Below are 26129 nucleotides of genomic sequence, written 5' to 3'. Positions count from 1 at the left end.
TAACAACTATTGTTACCCCTGTGTCTTTGTCTTCAAGAGGAAATTAGGTTCTGACAAAATCACCGATTCCAATTTCCATATATGATTGAATGAATGTCCTTGTATGACAGTGAGCTAATGGGTAAGCTGGCTGTAAATTTGGTTATAGCTATGTGGAGTTTTTGGAGGTACTGCACACACAACAGTAGATAAAACAAATGCATTAGAGATCAACCTTTAGTTATCATTAATCAGCTGGTATGCTTGTGATCCATAAAGTCTTTTTAATGGCCTTAATACAACAATGTTACAAGAGACTTAGTAACTCCAACACTTAACTTCAACCCGTGTACAGCCACCGGCTGCAACTCTATTAATAAACCGTCTACAGTATTATTATTATTTATTATTTAAATGAAAGGTTCTGTGCTATACTGCTTACATAGTTGCAGTGTCGTCAGCTGACTGGCCCATTAAAAATCTGCAATGATTACCCAAAATATACACCCAACAATACTCGCATTTTATATCCTTACAATTTCAGTCTATTGAAAAGCTCCCAAAAAATTTCCAGAATTTTACAAGAAATAATTTTTCTAAAATGAAGGAACCAAAATAAAGCACACCTGACTAAGCCAATATCATGATGGGAAAAATTGACACAGTTATATGCAACCTCTTCAGTACAGTGCTGCTAAAGTTGGAGAGGCCAACTGTAGTGATAAAGGGTGAGGTTGTGTTAGGGATTTACAGTACCATATAGGTTAAACTTATCAGTGTTTTTTTTCCACCTGGATCATATCTACTGCTCAGCTACTACCCAAACATGGTTTCACCTGTACCATATCACAAGTCACTTTAAAGGTACAGCATAGGGACGGATCCAGGAATATCAAGGGGGAGTCCGGACCCCCCAGGAACACCCCTCCAAAGTACTACCATTTTCCTTGTAAAATTTGTAAGTCTTTTAATTTTCATCAATTTTATTATTTTTAAGTAAACCCAAACCATGCTACTGTACTATCACTATTGAATACACTTACCTTACTGTGTAACATAACGGGTGCATGCCACAGGTTTAGCAGTGTCTTGTTTACAGTTCTTAAAGACGAACGTTTTCTGTGAGGTGATGGTGCTGCAGACATCTGTCACAATTGTTGGAGTGACCTTAAAAGGGACCAAACATTATTTAAAAAGCCAATTGCAATTTCCACAATCATGGTTTCAAATTACAGTATTGCATTACTGTACACACAGTACAGTAAGAGTAAAATGTACTGTGATGTACGGTACTGTACAGACTGCCCTAACTTCTTCTTTGGCCTGTACAGTGCTGTACTTGGTGGTGGTGAATGTGGGACCAATACCAGGAGGTTATTTCTATAGAATTTGTAATAACAATAACAATAATAATGTGTGAATAAAAGTACCATTTAGTGGTGTGGGTGAAGGATCTATGATGGAGAATGGGCAGGTGCTGCCTGTATGATGGGTGTTGGGAGTATATCAGTAACTTGGTGAAAGGAGGGACACTATACAAGAGATGTATAGGTGAAAATTGCAAATTCAAAATGTTGCCAACCTAAGTGTGTACTGTACTGTGTTGCATGTGCAGGTAATCACGTGGCCTCAGCAAGACTGAGAAACTTCAACATTGGGGGATACATCTCTGGGTTGTATGAATAACATCTGCTACCAGGATGAGATGATGATGGACAGAGGCGGTGCTAAAGCTAACTCACAGTACTTATCATAAGGTTTAGAACATTAAGAGTACTCACCACAGTGTAAGTGGATTTGACTTCAGTGTCATTAAAGAAGAAGCCCACCTTCCAGTAAGCCTGGTTTAGGTCAGGGTTGTACCTCAGCCTCACCCAGATCCCAAAATCATCAATAACTGTGGATAAGCAATTTACGTATTATTACTATCTGGCGAACAATCTTGGTGTTGAGAACAAGTGACAAGTTTACAAACTTGGTAACAAATGATATGGAAACAAAATTGTGGGACAAATGACATAAAAACCAAAGACCCGTCTGTGTTGGGTAGGTCGGGCATGGATGGCACATGTTGAAACTGAAATTTGTGCATAATTGAACGACAGAAATTGGGCATTAAGTAGACCATGAGGAATATTATTTTTGTTAAACTTGCATATAAAGTTGACAAACATATTCAGTTCACCGAGGTGGTATGACAGACTACTGGTAGCTACCTTGAAGGAATTTCTCTTGCATTAGATGAGTGTACAGTATAGTACAGTACAGTACAGTACAGTACAGCACAGCACAGTAAGCATTCCAAGGTTTGACATTTGTTGCTCCTTGTAATTCACAGCAGGGTTCTCATTACATACACATCTATGATTCATGGTATGGTACACAAATTTGACTCTTTGTAGATTCAACCCGTGACATATCATTAGATTCAGTGGACAAATATGAACAGAGGTAGTATGTCTTGTTTAGTATCTTGCACATTACTGATCCTTGTACAGTAATGTCTCTCAAAGAATAGGTCATATCTGTAAATGTTCAGACGAGTATTACCACATAAAAGAATAATACTCTTCCATATTATTACTGGAGTATTAAAACAAAATCTTAAGTAACTGGCATGATACTGTACACTTCAACATTACTTTCCACAACACCATCAAACAACATTGAATTTCAGGTCTTAACCTCGCTTCAAGTCTTATAATGACAAATTTTGTCAAATTTAGCCGTAACTTCTTCAGTGTTATGTGGACTGTTCAGAGCCAAGACACCTTTTCAATGATGGACAACTGACAACCATTTGTTTAAGATATAGTATGAACTCTCAGATGTAATACTCTAGTCACCTGTGGGCTGAATATGGTGTTCGGGCACTTTGCTTTCTTATTATGTGCAAAAGAAGCCACCCAAATAATCAACAGTAATGCTTTTATTTCTGTCATCCTTGCCACCGAGGATGACACCGAGGTTCTACAGAACCTCTACCTACCAAAACTAAAGTTTTACTTCCTGTCTGGCACACTGTGAAAATCTCTGCAACAAAGTATTTATCATGTGTCATATAACTTCAATCAGTTCAAATCATCCTATAATGCTTAAAATATCTTCAATCTTCAGTAAGGGGACATTTTATTTAGCCATTAAAAAAGTTTTGCCAATCCTCTGAACTCTTACGGAATACTGTACAGGTAGTTCTGCTATAACGCGATAATTGTGTTCTTGTAAAATATCGTGTTATAGAAAATCGCGTAATAGAAATAACAGGGCTTATGGAGAAAATAGGGTTAGGTGCAGATTACTCGAAATCGAAAAAATTTAGTAGTTAGCCTAACACAAAAGATAGCACAGTCTAAATAAATGTTACATTCATATCTAATAATGAAATCATACAGTAAATGTAACACTTTACTTGATGGGGGAGAAGGGTGATTTTGAGGTTGATAAAATCGAGCTTCTCTTCAAGTGTTATATCCTTTCTTTTACGATCATCACCGGGAATTCTATCAGCAGAATGCTTCTTGTTGATATTCTTCTTTACTATATTCACAGTTAATACAGTGGGGTATGCTATAACGAACGGATCCTACTTTTTTACAATTTTTACAATTTTATATTATATTTTTCAGTGTTAAGTGGTTGTATTTGGGGGCCTGGAACGGATTAATCCTATAACGAACGAATGCTATAACGAACAAGGTTCTAGAACCAATTAGATTCATTATAGCATACCCCACTGTACCACAAAATTGGAGAAATAGTAAGCAAAAATCGCGTTATAGCAAACAAGCGTTCGCGTTATACAAATATCGTTCCTAATTCATAAATCGCGTTAGAGCAAATTCGCGTTATCAAAACGCGCGTTATAGCAGAACTCACTGTACCATCACATCAACCATCCTTCTTTCAAACATGCTTCATCTCATAGCCTCATCCCGTTGTGTTGCCAAACCAACCTCCATTAGTGTCTGATGCTATAAGTCCATCAATGAGCTCCGTTGTATTAAGAATGGCCATGGATCCTCCCTCACATGCTGTCTTCATACCTGCTATTGCTCCACTTGATAGGGTTTGGTTGGATATGTACGGCTGCAGAACTTGCTGCACTGCAAGATAAAACATGGTGACTTTAAGGGTTTTCAGAAGTGTTTGTTGTCCTAAAGAAAATATTTACTAAATACTATAAAAGTAGGCTCTCGCCAATAACGTTTAATTGGTGCCTGAAAAACGCCGTTATTAGGGAAAACGTTATTTGTGTGACATTAAAATACATGTAAAAAGGGTTTATTGGTGCCGCTGCCCCAAGGATTTCACCCAAATTTTTCCCCTTAGAAGCCCTCCTAACACCGTTTGCTGAAATAAAAAGAATTTTTATTCAATCATCAAAATAAAGAGTTTGAGTAATATAATGCTTAGCTTGGGGGAGTTTTTGAGGTGCTTGGTGTGATGATTGTTCCATATCTGAGGGCCGCTAACACTTGCACTGTCTTTCATTCTACAAGCTAACCATTTCACAAGAAAATGCTCTGTTATCACAAACAACCGGTTTCTATCACTTTTATCATTCATAGCACGCCTCGCATTTCCATCACTACCGAAATATTTCTCAGCCAGCGCAATACTTACTCTTCTTGGTCTCCTCTAAGTTCCTCTTAATATTTCGCACTGTAGACTCAGGACAGTTCAATTTCCTCACAATATCAATGTTCCGTGCACCACTTTCAATGAGCTCAACAATCTGTTCTTTATCCTTGACTGAGTAGGCACACTTCTTGTGGCTTTGTCTCTTAGCTTTGGGGTCTTTTTTCTCATTCACTTTAAAAGTTCCCGGGCGTTCAGGTGGCAAATCCCTCCCTCCACCACCTCCCCTAACCCCCACAGGCAAAAATGCGGAAGCCATTATTGATCACCGACCCTAGCAACCACTGGTTATAGAGGCGAAAATCTCACACGTGGGCGCAGCAATACTTTTATACTTTTATCCTCTTCGCCACTGATCGGCTTGTTAGCCGCTTGGGCGATCGGTCACGACTCTTTTCCTTTATATTCTTCACCAAAAGGTCGGCTCGCTAGCCGCCCGGGCGATCGGTCACGTCTCTGTCACGCACTGTTGGCAAATACTGGGCATGCACCGGCTCCTGAATGTACCTGAACCCGCTCCAGTGTTGGTCAAGTCTTCTCTTGAAAGAGCTCACACTCGGTGCCGTCACAACACTTTCTGGTAGATTGTTCCAAGAGTTTACAACCCTCACTCCGAAAAAGTTTGCCCTCACGGTTTTCCGGACTTGCGGCTTCTTCAATCTTGAGCTGTGACCCCTTGTGGGGCGAGCGTCCGCCAGCTCCAAGTAAGGACACTCAACTGAGTAGTGCCCCCTGAGATGCCTATAAACCTCAACTAGGTCCCCCCTTGCCCGTCTGTAGTATAAGCTAGGCAAGTTCAGGCGCTCCAATCTCGCAGGGTAGCTGAGATGCCGAAGTGCAGGCACCAGCTTGGTGGCCCTCCTTTGAACATTTTCAACCAACTGACAGTCCCTAGCATATCTCGGGGACCAGATGGGGTGACAGTACTCCAGATGGGGAAGCACTTCACTCCTGAAGATCGTCACGAGGGACGGACCGTCTAGATATCTGAACGACCTTCTTATAAGACCCAATAATTTATTTGCCTGATTTACCTTCTTCTCACAATGGCCCGAGAACTTCAGCTCATTGTCAACATACACACCTAGGTCCTTCTCACACACAGTCTCAACTAGTACATTTTCTTCATCCCGTTGGGACATATGGTACGCCTCCTTACCGTTGGTACGCCCCAGGTGCATCCTCTTACACTTCGTGACATTGAATCTCAGCAGCCATTCCTTCGACCATTCCTGGAGCCCACAGAGGTCCTTCTGCAGCTCTTCACAGTCCGCTTGGTTCTTAATTTCCCGAAATAACTTGGCGTCATCGGCAAACATTTGTATGGAGGAGTGTACAACGTCAGGCATATCATTTATGAAACAAACAAACAACAGCGGGCCCAATACACTACCCTGCGGTACCCCACTTGTTACAGGTACAGATGACGATTTCGTGCCATTAATCACCACACATTGCTTGCGGTCATGTAGAAAGTCTTCTATCCACGCTAGGACATTTCCCCGAATTCCGTACCCTTCCAGTTTGATTTTCAGCCTTTCGTGGGGTACACTGTCGAAAGCCTTGGCAAAATCTAGGTAAATATTGTCGATATTACCACCCCGTTCTAGAATATGGGTCCAAATATCCAATACCTTGAGCAATTGTGTCAAGCAAGAGCGCCCCGGCATAAAACCGTGTTGGCAATCTTTTACAAGGTTGTTTCGTAGTAGATGTTCCATCGCTGCATCTCTGATAATACTCTCAAGTACTTTACATATTATGCTGGTCAGGCTCACCGGTCTATAGTTGTTCGTGGAGTGCCTATCGCCCTTCTTGAAGATAGGACTCACATAAGCCACTTTCCATTCACTGGGGACCATTTGTTCATCCAGGCATTTACAAAACAGAATCTTCAGGGGCTCTGCAAGCTCGTTGCACAGCTCCCTTAGCACTCTAGGATGCACCATGTCAGGTCCAGGACTCTTATGGACCTTTAGCCTGGACAGTTTATTTCTAATACCCTCTTCTGTGAACACAATGTGGGTCAGTGCTGTGTCGAACCGTCTGTCCTCAAACGCAGGAAGGTTAGTTGCATCCTCTCTTGTGAACACTGAGGAAAAGAAGCTGTTCAATGCCTCAGCTTTATCCTGGTCAGAATCTGCGTAACTACCATCTTCAAGCCTCAGGTCTGATACTCCTACTCGCGTTTTCAATTTCGACTTTGCATAGCGGTAAAACGCCTTTGGGTTTGACTTGACCTCGCGTGCAACCAGCCTTCTGGAACTCCTTTTCAGCCCTCCTACACTCTATCTTTGCTTGGTTTCTGGCTCTTGCATACATCCTCCTGTCTTGCTCATCGTTTGACCCAACCCACGTCTTGAATTTCTGGGTTTTCTTCTTAATTTTGTCGACCGCCGCATGGTTCATGTGTAGGGATCCCCTCGTATTCCTAGAAGCACTGGGTTTGGTCTTGGGTATATATTTATCGATCAAATGGGTCATTTTACTAGTTATGATATTCAGCGTAGTGTCTGCGTTCTTGTACCTTAATAAGTCAGGCCAGTTGATACCCCTCATCTCTTCCCTCATCCCATTGTAATTTCCCTTGTAATATTTGCACCTTGGCCTGGCCTTATCTTGAACTAGGTAACAGTTAAATCTGAATGACAACACTGTATGGTGACTGGTGCCAACTGGGGCAAGGTGTTCCAGTTTGGCCACCATACCCTCCTCGTTTGTTATGATGAGGTCAAGTGGCTTGGGTGTTTGCTCCCCTCTGTAATGTGTCGGGTCTCTCACATGTTGGAACAGAAAATTATCTCTCAGAGTTTCTACAAAAAGAGTAGCAGGATTATTCAAGTCATTCGGGGTTGACTCGTTTCTCCAGTCGATGTCGCCATAGTTAAAGTCCCCCATGATAAGGAGGTGGCTGGGGTTGAGCATCGCCGCATTGTTTATTAAGGTTCTTAAGTTCCTTTGATTTAGTGGGCCACAGTTCGGGGATCTGTAGATACACCCGACGATAAGTAAGTCCCCTCCCTTTAATTTAATTTTACACCACTTGGACTCTTCAAAAACATCCTCTCCCTGTACCCTCGCCTGGCTGGCTCTAAGGTCTTGCCTAGCGTAGATAACCACACCCCTCCTGCAGGATTCTTGAGTTAGGTTCGTAAATGAGTCATATCCAGCAATACTGAACTCACATTCCTCTGGGTCGATTCTCCTGTTCTTGTACAACAGTTCTACAACTCCTACAATATCTGGTTGGTGTACTCTTAGTAGTGTTTCAAACTCCTCCCTCTTATCAAGGAACGTGTCAGTATTAGTGTACATGACATTCAAGCCAGAATTTGTTCTCGGTAATGTATTCCACGGAGTGAGAGTGAGGCGGAGCGGACAGCTACGTCATCAACATGGCGGCAAACAAACGCTATCATTGATGCGCTCGGACGCTTCCCGCAAAATCTCCGTTATTCAAGAGAATCCAGACGTTATTATCGAAAATGGGTATCTATTGTAACTTACTGTTATTGTTGAAAACGTTATTGTGGAAGTCGTTATTGGCGAGAGCCTACTGTACCTCCAAAATGCTTTAAAAGTGACAAGTGAGAAGAGGCATTGCTCTCCGAGGAACAACTAATGTCAGACTAAAATGACCTATTAGTGATACTGTACACTGACTGACCTTTAGGTGTTGCTGAACCCTTGGTCAGTGTGATAACTTGAGACTTGCCGGTCTGCAGGAGGCTCTCGGGACTGTCTGCGTTGGTGAGCTGACACAAGAAGCTGTCTGGTCAAGGATACACATCATCCATTAATTTAATATCGACATTTGTTAAGCACTTGTAAGGGATATGATTTAGGCTAGATACAGTAGGGATGTGTTTGTGAGTAATACAAAAGGAGGTGATGTGTTTGTGAGCTAGACATACAGTAGGGATGTGTTTTAAGTTATACATAATGAAATGATTTATATCCGTCAAGACATAAAAGGTGTTTGCAAGCGAAAACAAAAAGTAAGAGGACATGTTTGTGGGTGTTTGGTGTATAGTAAACAAGACAAGCAGCAGCAGCAGAGGGACATACCATTGTTTTGCGGGATGATGGTGACGGCCGTGCAGGCGGTCTGAGAGAAGCACATCATCTTGCATGTACCTGAGGGGGGAAGACTTCACTGTCTATCTTCCCAACATAACAGGATGACAACAGAATCAGAATCAGTTGTGTTTGTTATTATGTTCCTTCCAGATACTATACTTAGACCTTCTGTGTGTTGCTAGAATCATCACTAGTATATGGAGGCGCTTCTGCTATTCCGGATAATTCACCTCCTTTTTTACCAAGAATGTTTCCTACGTGATCTTGTCCTCATCACTTCTACTTCCAGGGAATTTATACCTACACACTAAAACACAACAAGTCAACGTATATAATAAATGTATTGAGTGACATTTGGCGTGTTAAATAAAGAGCACTTGGGCTCCCCAGGGTGAAATTGGTGGTAATATCCGAGAACACAACGACCACCAGCAGTTGTTCGATTTCGTTTACTTTTGTCCATTGACGTTATCATTATAATAAGTATTTTTAGTATTTTAAAGGCGGCGACAACATTTTATTGTAAATTGATCTTTTTTATTTTGCTGCGAGTCAGCATTGTGTTCGCCGCCACAGTTACAAAACCTGGGATCAACCACATGGCCTACACCAGCCCCATTAAGGTGGTAAACAGAAGCGACATCTGGGACGATCACGTTGGCAGCAGGCAGTGAAGCTGTGACCCCAATGAGATGTATCACAAAAAGCAGACCCGGGGTGATATGGTTCTCCATAAAGTGGAGGGAGTATTGGGTGGGCCTCCACAGTGGTTGGGCATTCTCTTCCCTTCCACATGACAATGCCAGCAGCTTGTGGGGTTTTCTCCTGGTAATGTCGACGTATAGTGAGTATACTAGAATTAAAGTCATGCGCATCTTCGATGTCAGCATATATGGGGAATCGTTTCACTAGGATGTGGCAACATTCTTCAGTATCTACTGGGGGGGGGGGGCCAGGACAACCCCATCAAACCCAACAGTACTAAGTGTTTCATAGACCTCAGGAGTCTGACACTTGATAAAGTTCCGGTTCTTACCTTGTCCGAGTTAAATGTGGAGACGTTGTTTTCTGCAGTATACTTCATCATCCAATAAAATTGTTTCGTGAAGGTTTTCAGTGAGTCCTTGGGGAAGTGCAGATTCAGCTTACTTGGCTGGTAGGAAGAGGGCAAGGTGATAGGGTCTGTGGCATTGGTGTTTCCACTTCAGGTAGTGTTCACTGTCATAATCACTGGGGTCTGACTCTTGAAGGGTGTTGGATTCAGTATGACCAGGCGAGTTGGCGATGGCATCAGTAATGTCTGCGTCCATGAGAGAGCCTCTTCTGGGACGTTTATGTTGGGAAAAACTTGCCGGCTGAGGGGAGTTGGTTCTGAGGGGACTTTTGTGGGACGATCGGGAAGTCAAGAACACCTATGGGCATGTCTGTCTCTTTATGTGGTCACGCCACGACTGCATTAAAGGCGTAAAAGCCTGAAGGGTCATGGGTTTTGTCAGCAAGTCACATAGAGTGACAGAATGATGTGTGTGGGGGGAAAATTCCTCGTACAATTTATCTGTTTATGGCAAAGCGTGGCAGGTCCGTGAGTGTGTCGTCACAAATTGTTGGCGTTGTGGCAAGGTTGCCGGGTGACTGATAGTCAGCGCGGCGAATAAGGCAGAGTCAGCTCATAAACTTTACAGTCACCTTTCTCCAAACAACTCTACCACCAATCTACTTTTGTTCTTCATAAACTGTCTCAGTACCAACCAGAACATGAAACCGATATGAACCGATATCGATATCTTTATTGTGATGATCAACTCGGTGATTGAACAGAAAAGCATGCGGAAGTCATGCTTACCTTCATGACTCGTGCATCGGCCGTAAATGCCTGAAGGGCCATGGGTTAATTGACTGAGCCGGTCCTGTGACAACAGGCGCCATATTGGTAATAATATGAGGATACTCATAAATGAAAGTTTCTTCATATAATGTGATATTAATTATAAAGCCGATCATTATATGGGAGACAGCCCGAGATGACTTCCCACCCGCTGAGTCAGAACATGGAGCCTGTTTGGCTCTGCTGAAACCTGAAGGGGTGCGACCCCTGGTGGGTTTTTTCTACTACAACTCCCACACGTAAGGGGACAGACATGTGCCCATAGGTGCTCCTGTCCTCCCGATTATCACACAAAGTCCACCTCAGTCTCTACCTTCCCTTTCACCGGCAAGTGTTGCCAGCGATGAGGGGGGGTCGAACGCCCCAGAAGAGGTGTCCCCTCTCTCATGGATACAGACATTTCTGATACGGATATTCATACTGCATCCCACACCCTGCAAGAGTCAGACCTCAGTGATAGTGACAGTAAAAGTAATGTCTCTATGGGAAACGCTTGCTGGAGTGGCAACACCAATACCAAGGGCAGCGAGCTAACCCCTCACCACCCACCCCTCTGCCAACCAACCAAGTAAGCTGAATCTGCACTTCCCCAAGGACTCGCTGAAAACCATCGAGGAATGGTTTAATTGGACAACAAAGTATTCTTTTATCTTTCATCCTCTTCGCCACCGATCAGCTTGTTAGCCGCTTGGGCGATCGGTCACATCTCTGTCACGCACTGTTGGCAAATACTGGGCATGCACCGGCTCCTGAATGTACCTGAACCCGCTCCAGTGTTGGTCAAGTCTTGTCTTGAAAGATCTCACACTCGGTGTCGACACCACTCTCTGGTAGATTGTTCCAAGAGTTTACAACCCTCATTCCGAAAAAGTTTTGCCCTCACACTTTTCTGGACTTGCGGCTTCTTCAATCTTGAGCTGTGATCCCTTGTGGGGCGAGCGTCCGCCAGTTCCAAGTAAAGACACTCAACTGAGTAGTGCCCCCTGAGATGCTTATACACCTCAACTAGGTCCTCTCTTGCCTGTCTGTAGTATAAGCTAGGGAAGTTCAGGCGCTCCAATCTCTCAGGGTAGCTGAGGTGTCGAAGTGCAGGCACCAGTCTGGTGGTCCTCCTTTGAACATTTTCAACCAACTGACAGTCCCTAGCATATCTCGGGGATCAGACGGGGTGACAGTACTCCAGATGGGGAAGCACTTCACTCCTGAAGATCGTTAAGAGGGACGGACCGTCTAGATATCTGAACGACCTTCTTATAAGACCCAATAATTTATTTGCCTGATTTACCTTCTCGCAATGGCCCGAGAACTTCAGCTCATTGTCAACATACACACCTAGGTCCTTCTCACATACAGTCTCAACTAGCGCAGTTTCTTCAACCCGTTGGGACATATGATACGCCTCCTTACCGTTGGTATGCCCCAGGTGCATCCTCTTACACTTCGTGACATTGTATCTCAGCAGCCATTTCTTCGACCATTCCTGGAGCCCACAGAGGTCCTTCTGCAGTTCTTCACAGTCCGCTTGGTTCTTAATTTCCCGAAATAACTTGGCGTCATCGGCAAACATTTGTATGGAGGAGTGTACAACGTCAGGCATGTCATTTATGAAACAAACAAACAACAGCGGGCCCAATACACTGCCCTGTGGTACCCCACTTGACAGGTACAGATGACGATTTCGCGCCATTGGAGACAACACGGTCTCACCATTCAATTCCGAAAAGATAAGAACCGTAACTTTATCAAGTGTCAGACACCTGAGGTCTATGAAACACTCAGTACTGTTGGACTTGACGGGGTTGTTCGTTTTATTCTATTTTTTTTATTATTATTTATTGGGCCTCCCCCTACACCCTTGTGTAAGGTGAAGCGCAGAAGCGTTTACAGCGTCCAACAGGGAAGCATGCTAAGTTCATGCTTGCCTTTATGTCTCACGAGTTAAGAGCGTAGAAGCCTGAACAGTCAAGGGCGTAGAGGCCTGAAGAGTCAGTGGTTTATGTCATCAAGTTATTGGAAGCTCCAACAACTTGTCCCTGAATACGAATTCGCAACTTTCGACTTACAACAGGTACCTACTTTACTGCTAGGTGAACAGGGACAAATGGGGGCTAGGAAGTAAGTCCAAACAACTTCCACTGGCCCGGGAATCGAACCCGTGACATCTCGCTTGCGAGGCAAGAACGGTACCGCTTCTACCACCGGTCCCCACAAGACGGGGTTGTTCTCATGCCTCCACCTGCTGACGCAGCGGAATGTTGCCACATCCTAGTTAAACAATTCCCCCTATACATTGAAATCGAAGATGCTCGTAACTTTAATCCATGTACACTCAGTATATGTCGACACTACCGAGGGAAGACCCCACAAGCAGCTGTCATAGTTAAATGGAAGGGGAGGGAGTGCCCAACCACTGTTGAGGCACACCCAGTCCTCCCTCCACTGTATGCTGAACCAGATCACCCCAGGCCTGCTTTTTGTGTCATCTGCTCCCATTGGGGTCACACCTTCACTGCCTGGTGCCAACGTGATCGTCCCAGATGTCGCTTCTGTTCATATAACCATCACTCCTCCGTTTGTGCCCAGAAAATCAAAGACCATCTCAATGGGGGTGGTGTGGGCTATGTTGTTGACCCCAGGTGTCGTAATTGTGGTGGCTGGCACAATGCTGACTCACGGCAATGCCCCAAACGTCCGCCTGTCCCAGGAGAAAAGCCTCCCCGAAGGCTGCGCCAACCCCAACCTCCCCCCCAGCCTACCTGGCCACATCCCTCTGCTTCCTCTCCTCTGGCAACGCCTTTTTCAACAACACCTGCCCCAGCCTGGTGCAACACAGCAGTCCCGGCTGTCTCCTAATTCAACTACTGGATGGACATCCTTCCCATCTCTTCTCTCACGCTGTCAGGCCTTGTGCTCCCACCGGTGTCCCCCCACAACCCCCCCTCCGGTGACACGACACACATTATATCCTTCTCTCACGAATTTACCAACCGTATTTAAACTTTGATACACTCTGTACCACCATCTCCAACCTACACAGACTACCCCTGTCTTCAGCTGCTACCCAGTCACCCCCCTCTTCTTCTGGTTTGACAAGCTGTTAGCCCCCCTGTGTGCCCCTCATGCTCACGGCCTACTCCACTGCCCCCTGGCATCACTGCTGGCGTGGCACCTACCAAGCCTGCCCCGGTGTGCCCTGCTGCCCCCCGTCTACCCACTGCAAGCCGCGCATGCTCATGGACCCGAGGACACCACCCCGGTTCCCCGTCCCCCACCGGCATGCCGGCACCTGGGGCCCATCCACTCCAGTTCCCCACATCAATTGACCACTACGAGGACATGCTAGTGGACTACGTATCTACGCCAAGAAAGACGTCCCTTACCAACCTCTCGACGTTCCCTTTGAAGCCGACACTACCGACGTACACGCCATCACAATCACACTAAAAGGTATGTCCCTCAATACTGTCAATGCCTATGGCCTGGCACTTGACACTATTAGGGACCTGCCACGCTTTGCCACAACAGATAAATTGTACCGGGAAATTTCCCCCACACACTCATCATTCTGTCACTTTATGTAACTTGCTGACAAAACCCAGGACCCTTCAGGCTTTTACACCCTTAATGCACGAGTCATATAGGCAAGCATGAACTAAGCATGCTTCCCAGATGGGCGCTGTAAACGTTTTTGAGCTTTACCTTGCACAGGATGTGAGAGGGTGCTCAATAAACTAGCCCCCTCGGGGACAATCTAAAAAAATCTTCCCTCCACCCTTTACCCTTGTGTCACTTAGCGTTTAGTTAGCGAGTTGTTTTATATCATTCTCTCTGAGCAAGGTACAACGCTGAAATGCAAGAGAATGAAACCTGCGTCTGCCTTGTCGTCTTACATTTTTTTTTATTTACCCAAGCCATTCTCTTTACCGTCTCTCCGAGTAGTACATCCCAAAGTAACAGGTAGCGCTGTAGTAAATTTTTGGGACCTTTCTGAAAATAATGGGAAAGTGTGAGTCGAGTTGAATTTCCTTATTAGATATTCCTTGGCTGCGCTCCTCCCCCAGGGTGAGCGCAAACACAAAAAGGTTTGGTGGGAATAACTTTAAAATGATTCACTAGGTCATAAAAGTTTAAACAAAAACAATCGCCGAGGGCCCGGAGGGAGGTGTGATGGAGTGCCATACAAGACATGTAAAGGCAACGGAGTTCCTGGACTAAAATACTTAAAAGCTATTATGATGGTTGACAGGAAGTCGGTAAGTAATTCGTAAGAGTGAAGATACTTACAAGTTTGGTGCAGCTTTAAATTCAGTCACTATTATTTCTACTGCTATGTAGAATAAAACACGAATACGAATTGGTGTTATTTTCTGACGCATTCTTACCAACACAGTGACAGCCTGATAGTAGGAATGTGATCGATATATTTCAAGCACTTAATGTTCTTAAACCTGCAACTCACACGTCGGGAGTCCTATTGTTGTCATGATACAGCTTGATATTGTAATACTTCCCACACACGCACACACACACACACACCCCAACAAAGTGATCTTGTGGGAAGTAATAATATTCCCACACCCAAGGCCTGCTATATTTATGAGGGAGCTGCGGTTCACAATTTGGATATCAAATTATTTATATCCGAGGGATAACTTTTACAACCCAAAGCCTGTAGTCTTCTTGAGGATGTAATTTAGAAAAGCACTGCAATATTCACTCCGTGTTCAGGAATGTGTGTCTCCCTGCTCTCTTTGTCCACTTGACCGGTAATTACTATTGATTCAGATAAATCAATGATTTTTTTCAATGTGTTGCAAACTTCTTTATTTGTAGTGACGGTGTTTGTTGGTTACTACAATAATAACCACGTTAATTTATGACTAGCATTAGCTTAGAAAACGAAATCAACAGGCATATTTTGCGAAGCACCATCACACACTGTCCACAAAATACGTTTAATAAACACATTTTTAATCGTCATGCTTCCTGACGTTCTATGACAAATGTAGAATAATATCTTGTAATTCAACGGAGACGGTGAGGACAACACTGGGACTGTTTACCAATACTGTTTGTACTAAATACCGTTATGATATACACATGTACTGTACTGTACAAATAAATAATCATTTACCAAGCACGAAGTTACTGATTTACCGAGAGAAATACTAATCGTACACAACATTAGCACATATCAAATCGTAACCACAGCTTACAGCTACCACTAGTGCAGTACGGTGGGCGGGCCGAGTAAAAATCATTATTTCTAAATGGGTTATAAATTATGTACGATTTATGACAGAATTAGATAGTCTAATATATAAAATATGATATCAGTTTGGAATGTGCATTTTATATGCCACAACTCTTAACAATATACAGTACAGGGGACCCTTATTAATCTTACTAAAAACAATTGACCATGCCATCTCTGAGCACAGCAGCTGTCCGTAGTCAGGTCATAGGGTAAGAAGACCCAACCTTCTCACCTGGTTACAAATCTTCTTAATCACAAAATTATCCAGTTTGTTCATACCATTACTCAAATTCATGTTGACAGATTCGGTATGTTTAATGAAACTGGATTCTATAATGTTCCTACTGACAATTGAATTACAAGGTAATATTGAGGAGGCATTATCCCAGTCAATGCATTGCTTATTATCTCCCATATGAATGAACAGAGCATTGGATTCCTGGCCGTCCTAACACCATATTTATGCTGTTTAAGTCTAGCTATAAGATCTTTACCTGTCTGGCCTAAGTAAAACAAATTACATTCCTTGCAAGGAACCTTGTAAGTGCAGCCGCCTGCATTGTTGGGGGAGTTCTTGATTAACATTTGTTTTACAGTGCATGAGTTTTTAAATGCCACATTAACGTTCCAGGTTTTCAGTTGTATAGGAATTTAAGAGAAATTTGTGTTAAATGGCAATACTAAGAAATTCTTATTGTCATGGGTTGGCTTAGGGTCAGTTCTAAAAGATTTCTTGGTAATGTTAAGGCATTTGTCTATAAAAGACCTAGGGTACTTTAGGTTCAAGCTCTTGGGAACTTCATGTTTTCTTGTGGTTATCAGCATATACTTGGATCATGCGCACCTACAGTGATTTCCTTGTATATATATATATATATATATATATATATATATATATATATATATATAATGTGCTTCGTTGTGTCACCAAAGTAGAATATACTGTTAAACATTCCTTGATCTGAAGAGGCTAGTGACATAACGTACTAGGGATGAGAGGTTAATCGGCCATGCATAGCCCTGTCAGTAACCAAACTAATTCACACACGAACTGTTACAGTATATGCCAAAATAATAATAAATTTGCCATGACTCTGTGTGCTTCATTGAGTCTAAGCATGCATTATACATTTCATTATAGATAAGTAATTTTATTTCTTCATTATATCATTGAGAGCTGTATCCAGTCTACAGTAGTTATTCTTGATGTGGCCAATTGCTCTACATACGTTATATAGCTGTATTATGAGTACGTCCCAATCACTGACCTTTACTCTGCCTTGTAGAGTGGGGAGGTTAGGTTAAGTGAGGTTGACAATATGAGGGAAGGTAGACAACATGAAGGGGAGGGAGAGAGAGGGAGAGAGAGAGAGAGAGAGAGAGAGAGACCACGACATACTCACAGCGTTTGGCGACGTTCTGAACCTTGGTGATAGAGCTGTCGGGCAGAGAGGCATCCTGGTGGAACGTCATCACTAACTGACCACTGACGACGCTCGCCACCAACCCCACCAGGAACACTTGCAACAGGGAACTCAGGGACACTCCTAAGGGCACCATCCTCAAGAGTAACAGGTTGGCAACAGTGAAACGCCTCGTCCCGGTGTTTGGTTTCATTTTCACTGATGGTAGGGCAGGACACTCACTGGAGAGAGAGAGAGAGAGAGAGAGAGAGAGAGAGGTAAGCTGCATTCTACACAGTATACAATGGTGTTTAGGCTACTTTCTGGACACTAATGATGGGATCCTATATGGTTAGGCTCTTCTTTAACTGTTAACTGTTGTTTGTAACTTTCTATACCTGCACTGTCTCTATACATTGTTCATATAACTGTACTGTCTATATACAGTGAACGACAAAAATATCTTCCCAGTTTTGTCTGATTTGTTGATGAAACAATAAAAGCTTCCTTCTCCTACAAATGCCCGAGTTTGCCTGACTGGAATAGCATGATTCTTCCGAGACGTAGAAATTCTGCCTCTGTGTAAAACATGAAGTATATCATGTTTAATGTGGCAAAGAGATTACTACATTTCTCAGTACAATTGAATTATGCTCCCAGAATCTCAGGAGGAGTTTACTCAAGACCACCTACAGTTTCTGTCACCCACAAGGGCCCTGTCGCCTCTCCTCCTGAACCACGAACACCCGAGATTTAGACTTATGCACCCGAAGCATTTATGGGAAGAATAATGTATCATTGTCTACCTTAAATATGCGAGTCTACACCTTAAACATGCGAGGAAAGTCAGACAGCATGAGAAGCGAGGACAAAAACAGCAGAATTTGTGGTGATACTTAACAATAATTAAAGTACATTAACTGGGGCAATGGACAGCAGCGCTTTTAGTGCACATTTATGCGTGTAAGCAACGACTCCACACCACACGCATTAAACTTACGGCGATAATAATTACACTGGGGAACACACTTTCGGTTGCATGAGTTCTGACACTTGATTCTGGTAGATTTGAGGTCACCGATTCTGAAAATGGCATTCGTTTGTGCAGATCAGGTCTAGTTTCAGCAATCAGGCCTGTGCCCCATTCAGCTGATGTTCCAAAGCCTATCTTCACTCAACTTGCTTCCGTTGAATCTGACAGTGAATATGACACTGAGGCCACAGAGGAGTCAACTAACAGAAATAGTGACTCAGATTTTGCAGGCATATCAATAGAACCGCAAACATTTAGCCAAGCAGAACTCAATGACTTGGTTCGAGATCTGGGTCTGTCTAAAAAGCTGTCAGAATTGTTGGCTTCACGGTTAAAAGATAAAAACTTGCTGAAAATAGACACAAAGGTAACATTCTTTCGCAACAGAGAAAAGAACCTCTTACAGTTCTTTGATTCTAAATTTGACTTCGTCTACTGTTGTGATATTTCTGGATTAGTCACCGCGATGGGAGCTCCAGGTTATGATCCGAAAGAGTGGCGCCTCTTTATAGATAGCTCTAAGCGGAGTCTGAAAGAAAAATATGAACACATCAAAACGGTTTTGGAGCTACTCAAATATGAAGAACACAAATGGATCATCTGTGTTGATCTAAAAATGGTCAATTTTTTGCTAGGACAGCAAGGTGGGTATACAAAATTTCCTTGCTTTATCTGCCTCTGGGACAGCAGAGCCAAAGACAGACACTGGATTCAGAAGGAATGGCCAGTTAGGGAAAGCCTCAATGTTGGGGAAAAGAACATCATTTATGAACCCCTAGTGGAACGTGAAAAAATTGTTTTCCCGCCCCTTCACATCAAGCTGGGCCTTATGAAACAGTTTGTCAAGGCGCTCGATACTGACAGTGACTGTTTTAAGTATCTGTGTGAAGTGTTCCCTGGTTTAACGCTAGAAAAACTCAAAGCAGGTATTTTCGACGGCCCTCAAATTAGGACGCTGATTAAAGACCAAGCCTTCACTCAATCCATGACTGATGTTGAGAGAAATGCATGGGGAGCATTCGTTTCTGTTGTAAGGAACTTTCTTGGAAACAGGAAATCAGAGGACTATAAAAAGCTCGTTGAATCTTTGATGGAAAGTTTCCATGTGTTAGGTTGCAACATGAGCATTAAGATGCATTTCCTGAACAGTCATCTTGAACTGTTTCCGGCAAACTTGGGGGACGTGAGTGATGAGCAAGGTGAACGCTTTCACCAGGATATCAAAGTCATGGAAGACAGGTATCAAGGTCGCTGGGACATTCACATGATGGCGGACTATTGCTGGAGCATTCAGCGAGACTGCACTGAGAGGCGATATTCAAGACAGTCCATTAAACGCAAGTTTGTGCCTGAATAAATCTGGCATAGTTCACAAAAGCAACTGATGAATCCAAAATATGCTTGTCAAGGTAAATAAAAGTAATTAAAAATTAATTCTACGTGTTTAGTAATTCCTCTCTGTGTGCTGGTTTAGATTTTTAGCAGTAGTATATGGTAGTCTAACTATATATAGTAGTAAATGGTAGGTAACTCACCGCAACAAAACTAGACCCGATAGAAAAAAACCGGTGCCATATTTGAAATCAGTGACCTCAATTTACCCAGAAACAGGTCTCAAAATGTATGCAACTGACAAAAAGTTGAATTTTGGTCCCCAGTGTTATTAAACAAACAGAAGAGGAAAATGCATTAGGAACGATTAGCCTACTTGAGAAAACAAGTTCGTTCCCAGTGACGAAGAGATGCTTTTTGAAGATTAGTAGGGTCATTGCCTAATACCTGACCATTGTGGACTTGATCTCAACCTCCTCTGTATATACAGTATATACCTTGTTACCTTGTTTTGTACTTCTCCTTAGTCTGTACTCACCCCTGAAGATGTGAATTACACTAAAGTGCTTGGGAACTTCGTGTTTCCTTCTTTCCTTGTGGTTATCAGTATATATATATATATATATATATATATATATATATATATATATATATATATATATATATATATATATATATATATATATATATATATATAGTGAGCTACACAAGTACAGTAATCAGAAGTACTCACAGCTGGGCGGGACAGGCCAGAGAGCGAGTGAGGACACACTTTCCCGTGACTGAAGACTGTGACTGAATACAGCTCAGTCACTTTGTGGTCAGTGCCTCAGCCAGACCTCGAGCCTCACCGTAGCTCCTCCTCACCCCCACACACCCACGGTGCGCAGTTAACTTATTATTGGCTGAGGTACACTACCCCTCCACCTTGCAGTCTCCTGATTGGGTACCACAAACAATTCAACTAATTCCTTTGCATGGCTGTGTCAATGACACTCCCGTTAGTATTTTCGGAAAATTTCTAAGCAATTATTAATCTTGTTTCCTCGTCAGGGAAATCATTATTTGTTGAAGGTAGAATTCCAAAGAATGTTCCCCGTATATACATTATAACTCTACTCCGTTTTAGGCTGCCTTTAGTCAGCCCACTTTCTACCTTTCCACATATGAATATAACTTTTTAATATTACGGGTGGCTTAACAGTTTCCCCCCCCCCCCCCGTCCAACTACTGTAAGGCTGATCGCTATCTATATCTGTTGGTTTTGCTTGTCATTTAAGCTTATGAAACTGAAGAGACGTAGAGTGAGGGGCGACGTGATCGAGCTGTACAAGTGGAAGTCAGGGCTAACAAGGGTGATATAAAAAGGTACTTAAGCATATAGTGGCTGTGTTGACTATCCTTACCCAACTGCTTTACCGTCTGTTTACCCATACTGTGTAGTGATGAGTGATGGTGTGGTGATGGTGTAGTGATGGTGTGGTGATGGTGTGGTGATGGTGTGATGATTAGATGGTGTGGTGATGATAGTGTGATGATGGTGGGGTGGTGATGTGATGATGATATGGTGGTGTGTGTGTGTGCATACCAGTCGGAACGTTGATCAGAGTTACGAATAAACAGAGCAACGAGTCTCTCCTCCAACCAAGCGTTCTATAATTGTCAGAACTAATAATCAATAAAACTTGAATAAATAGAATGTAACCATAGTTAAGATTACTATTTTTTTCATAATATAATAAATCGTAAAAAAAAACATCAAGTCTGGTATGAATTATCCATATAAGTAGATAGTGTTTGATACAATAATGTTAAATATGGTCATTGTACGCGTATTGCATGTTACGGAAATTACCGGAGAAATGGTAGGAACCCCCATACGCATTTATTCCTGCGTAGTACCTGTGCATGTCTATGTGTCTGTTTGTGTGCAGAAACAGCTGGTCATGTGGCTTATGGGGAAAGTTTCGCGTCTTGTGAAAGTTAAACGTGAACCTGAAGAATTTTTACCGATTTATTTAAGGTTAAGGTTGCCGAGGTGTGCAAAATGCCGAAATGTTGCAGAGTTTTGGGTTATAAAACCGTGTAATTTGACATGAAAACCCAGGAAAAGTAACTGATTAACTCCAAAAATTATTACCAAGACACTCGTCACCAAAGAGATCAATCAGACGACGTAGATAACCCAAAACAAACGTAACTAATGTTTTAAATGTTTTTTTAAAGACGCTGTCCGATTTCTTGGCAAGTACTGTCGTTTATCAAAACCACTTTGTCAACTAATTGATGACAATTCCAAGTAAAACAAAAGAAAAGCGTTAATGACTCTTAGAGAATGAATTATGGCGTCTTGGGTGACGTCATTGTCTTTCGAGGCGGTGTGTGGAAGGGCGAGGGACTGAGAAAACATCGATTGTTGACTGGTGGTTACTGTACAGTAGCTGTTGGCCAACTCTAGCTATGATGGATACTGGAGAACCCCCCCCCCCCTTCTACCAATTCATCATCATTATCTATACAATATGCTCGTACACCCTCTTGAACAGCCAACATCAACACACTACACTCTTAACTGGTCGCCAGGTACAGTAATACAGGCTGTACCTACCTTAACTTTCCTTACAACACTATCTAACCTTAACAAAGTAACATGGCCACATGATAAATAAAACTTAGGTGACTGACTGTCCATACAGCACAACACCCCAGCGAATGTCTATCCTCCCTCCTTCACAGGTCGACAAGTATATACAGTATAAGTATTATAAAGGGGCTTACTAAAGCCTCAGGAAGGAAGGATATTCCTTTAACACATAATCATGTTATTTACATATATCTGGCCAGTATGGGGAGGATCATCGTGTCTCCGTCAGGGGGTCGTGGAGTGGTGGTCCAGCAGGCGTCACGGAAGCGTTGTGTGTGGGGACATCTTAGGAGGTAGTGGATAAGGGTGCGGCTGTCGGGTCTTCTGCATAATGCACAAGAGCGTTGCTCAGGGGATGCCGGGATACCAATCTCCCAAGCAAAGTCATACCCAATGATGATACGGGCAGCAATCACGTCCCTTTTCTGCGACCCTTTCCCATAGACATACGAGAGGTCAGAAGTTTACGGAGGACATCGTACCAGGTGGGCGGGGAGACCAGGGGGATGGCTGCTTCCCGAGCTTCTCTCTGTTTGCGGCGAATTTGGGTCCTAAGCTGTAAAAGTGTTCGAGGAACAACGTAGTCAGGTGTGGCCTTGTTGCAGCCAGTCTTGGCAATACCCCCACACTTTAAGCCCCGCCTACATGATTCACTCCGGTTTCATATAGTTCTCCGAAGCTTCGAATCTTTATACCCCGTTTATACGATTCATTTCTGGTTCATATAATCTGTTCGAAGTTAAGTTATCCCGTTATATTTTCTGCAGTGGCTAATGGTGTGGCGGCCATCCGTGTAACAACCACCATCATAAAAACAATCACCACTGACACAACCCCCACCAATACCACCCCCATCATTTTCACTATCACCACCATTATCATAATTACCAACCACTTAACACTGATGGCTCTCTAAACACAGCAGCTGGGAAGGTTTAAAGTGCTGTTATTGTTACAGTCAAATTTTAATTGTAATAAACAACAAAAACTCGCGTCCTTTGTCTACCCTTTTATAGTCCGATTGTCTTTGTTTTTTTTATTGTTGTTGCCTGTTGGGATCTGGGTAGACTTAACTATATTTTAAATCCCCAACTCGTAACACAGGATATCCACTCAACACAGCCCTGAAACTTATAAGTAATCACTACCATAGTTTCACCATCACTGACACCTTCCTTATCCTCACTACAGTACTTATTCTCTCTATACCTTTCACTTAAATTATCACCACCTTGTTGATGATGTTCTAGAATAAATGTTATTGATCCGTTCTCACCCGTAGGCCTCAGTAAACATGACATAGTTAATGCCATAACCAAACTCACATCTAACACACACACACACTAGTTCATCCAAACAGAATCACAAAAAAATAAATGATCAGGAAGAAATCGTTGTTTAAATAGAAGCAAACAGAGAAGTACAAAAAAGGACAAACTCAATCCAAAGTTTACCATGGTGAGATGCATCAATTAACACAATATTTTGTATTTTATTTTTATTTTGGGGATTAGCCCACCCGCGCACAGATCACTGACCCACATACGGGCCTGGGGGGCGAAAATGTAATAGTCAGGCCTTGTGCTCCCACCGGTGCCCCCCCACAACCCCCCCTCCAATGACACGACACAGATCATATCCCTCTTCCACAAATTTACCAACCGTGTTGAAAAACTCTTAGATACACTCTGTACCGACATGTCCGACCTACACAGACAACCCCTGCCTTCAGCTGCTGCCCAGTCACCCCCTTCTGGTTTGACAAGCTGGTAGCTCGCTTGTGTGCCCCTCAAGCTTACGGCCTACTCCACCACCACCTGGCATCACTGCTGGCGTGGCACCTACCAAGCCTGCCCCCGTGCCACGTCCCGCCTCATCACCACGACACGTGGTGCCTCATTCTGTCCACCCAACGCAAGCGGCGCCTGCTCAGGTCTCTCAGCTGTCTCCACCAGGGCTCCCTATTGGACCCGAGGACACCACCCCCGGCTCCCCGTCCCCCACCGGCATGCCGGCACCTGGGGCCCATCCACTCCAGTTCCCCACATCAATTGACCACTACGAGGACATGCTAGTGGACTACGTATCTACGCCAAGAAAGACGTCCCCTACCAACCTCTCGACGTTCCCTTTGAAGCCGACACTACCGACGTACACGCCATCACAATCACACTAAAAGGTATGTCCCTCAATATTGTCAATGCCTATGGCCTGGCACTTGACACTATTAGGGACCTGCCACGCTTTGCCATAAACAGATAAATTGTACCGTGTAAAGGGCCTGGGAATTAGAGATAGAAATCCCTTACCAGACTAATCAGGTTCTTAATTATAGAAAGTCAAGGACCATGGTTTTCTGAGGAACAGCAAACAACCGTTTGAGATAGACATCTCCTTACTATAAAAAATATAACAAAACTCTGACACTACTCAACAACATCAAATAATTTCGGGAGTCAAACAATTAATGCAGTCAACAGTTAATGGAGTTAATCAATTAAGGGAAGCAAACAATTAAAGGAGTCAAACAAATAATGGGAGTCAGCAATTAATGGAATCAAACAATAAACAGATACTTCCTACGGCAGTGGCCCTGGGGGAAGGTTCTGGAACACGGTGATGCACACTCAGGGTGGGGAAGCGTCCATCCAACTCCACACTCAGCCACAGCAGCAGATTGTCTTGAAACGGCAGGAGAACACCGGGGCACAGACGGAATGAGATGAATTGACGGTCGTGGTAGTGGTAGATGACCAGAGAATTGGCAGTCGATAGGTGAAGGTCTGGGGACACAACCCACGAGTCCAGGACCTATGATGAGATCACAGCCAGAATTTGATGAACAGTGGGGTAGCTAGATAGTGACTGTATGGCGGCTGGGGTGAATCTGCCGGTGACCCAGATAGTCTCTGACGTTCTCACCTTTGTCCAACCGCCCCAAGAGTCGTCTGCACCAGCAAACGAGAGAGTTAGCAGCGGTAACAAGCAGGAAGATCGTTCCCCCCTTACATACCGGGAATTTTCCCCCACACACTCATCATTCTGTCACTTTATGTAACTTGCTGACAAAACCCATGACCCTTCAGGCTTTTACGCCCTTAATACATGAGTCATGAAGGCAAGCATGAACTACTCATGCTTCCCAGATGGGCGCTGTAAACTGTTTTGCACTTCACCTTGCACAGGATGACAAGGGGGTGCCCAATAAACTAGCTTTCTCGGGGCAAATATATAAAAAAAAAAATAAGGAAAACAAGTAATAATAATAACAACAATAACAATAATAATAATAATAATAATAATAATAATAATAATAATAAGTCATAGTAAATAACATATATAATAAAAAATAAAAAATTAATAGAAATAAAATAATAAAATAAAATTATAACAATAATAACGATAACACTGTAATAACAATAATAAAGAACCAAAAAGAAATACAAAAATGGAAAAAAATCAATAGTGGGAAACGATATATGTCCAGTATGTTGTGTTGTCAAAGAGAAACAATTGAGACCCTGCAATTGTGTGCAAATGAGGCAAAAAGTCAGATCATCAACCTGGGACTTGGTCACATATGGCAGCAGGGTCTACCATCAGACAACACATTATGCTTCCATTATCTTCCCAGGCGGTAGTACCTCCCTGTTTGGTAGCTGCCTAATACTTACTGCCTATTATATGAAGCCAGTCAAAAGGGATTGTAGCCGCTAGAGTAAGGATATGTTATGTTATGTTATGTTATGTGTCTCTCTGGTAGTCTGTCCTCCAAGTGTGTGTGTGTGGCAAGACATATGGCTATTTATAACGACTAACAATTTGTTTAAGTCATCTATTCTACCACTATCAACAACGACTACAACCACCACCACCCA

At 43.1% G+C, this 26129-nt stretch overlaps 1 protein-coding gene across 2 annotated transcripts; it reads right to left on the bottom strand.

Annotated features, from left to right (window-relative positions):
- Positions 1-881: 881 nt before the first annotated feature.
- LOC121871828 lies at positions 882-20560 on the bottom strand. Of its 2 annotated transcripts, XM_042374350.1 has the most exons (7): positions 20341-20559; positions 17243-17484; positions 8686-8754; positions 8285-8389; positions 3933-4082; positions 1761-1876; positions 882-1146 (listed from the first exon to the last, which is right to left on the bottom strand). In XM_042374350.1, the coding sequence occupies exons 2-7, from the start codon at positions 17454-17456 to the stop codon at positions 1024-1026; spliced, it is 777 nt and encodes a 258-aa protein (XP_042230284.1). In that variant the 5' UTR covers positions 17457-17484; positions 20341-20559; the 3' UTR covers positions 882-1023. The 2 variants fall into 2 exon arrangements, with proteins under 2 accessions (XP_042230284.1, XP_042230285.1); XM_042374351.1 differs by lacking the exon at positions 8686-8754 and having other exon boundaries at positions 20341-20560.
- Positions 20561-26129: the final 5569 nt, after the last annotated feature.

The sequence above is a fragment of the Homarus americanus genome, unplaced genomic scaffold (genome assembly GCF_018991925.1).
Source record: "Homarus americanus isolate GMGI-L3 unplaced genomic scaffold, GMGI_Hamer_2.0 scaffold39675, whole genome shotgun sequence".
Lineage (NCBI taxonomy): Eukaryota > Metazoa > Arthropoda > Malacostraca > Decapoda > Nephropidae > Homarus > Homarus americanus.
This window is presented reverse-complemented; position numbering and strand designations above follow the sequence as displayed.

What these genes read in the sequence shown, in the direction of transcription:
- LOC121871828 (XM_042374350.1), bottom strand. Translation starts at nt 17,456, where the DNA reads ATGAAACCAAACACCGGGACGAGGCGTTTCACTGTTGCCAACCTGTTA. An exon ending in GGGTTCAGCAACACCTAAAG is followed by an intron (nt 4,083 to 8,284) that starts GTCAGTCAGTGT and finishes TTTATCTTGCAG; the next exon opens with TGCAGCAAGTTCTGCAGCCG. An exon ending in TCAAATCCACTTACACTGTG is followed by an intron (nt 1,147 to 1,760) that starts GTGAGTACTCTT and finishes GTCCCTTTTAAG; the next exon opens with GTCACTCCAACAATTGTGAC.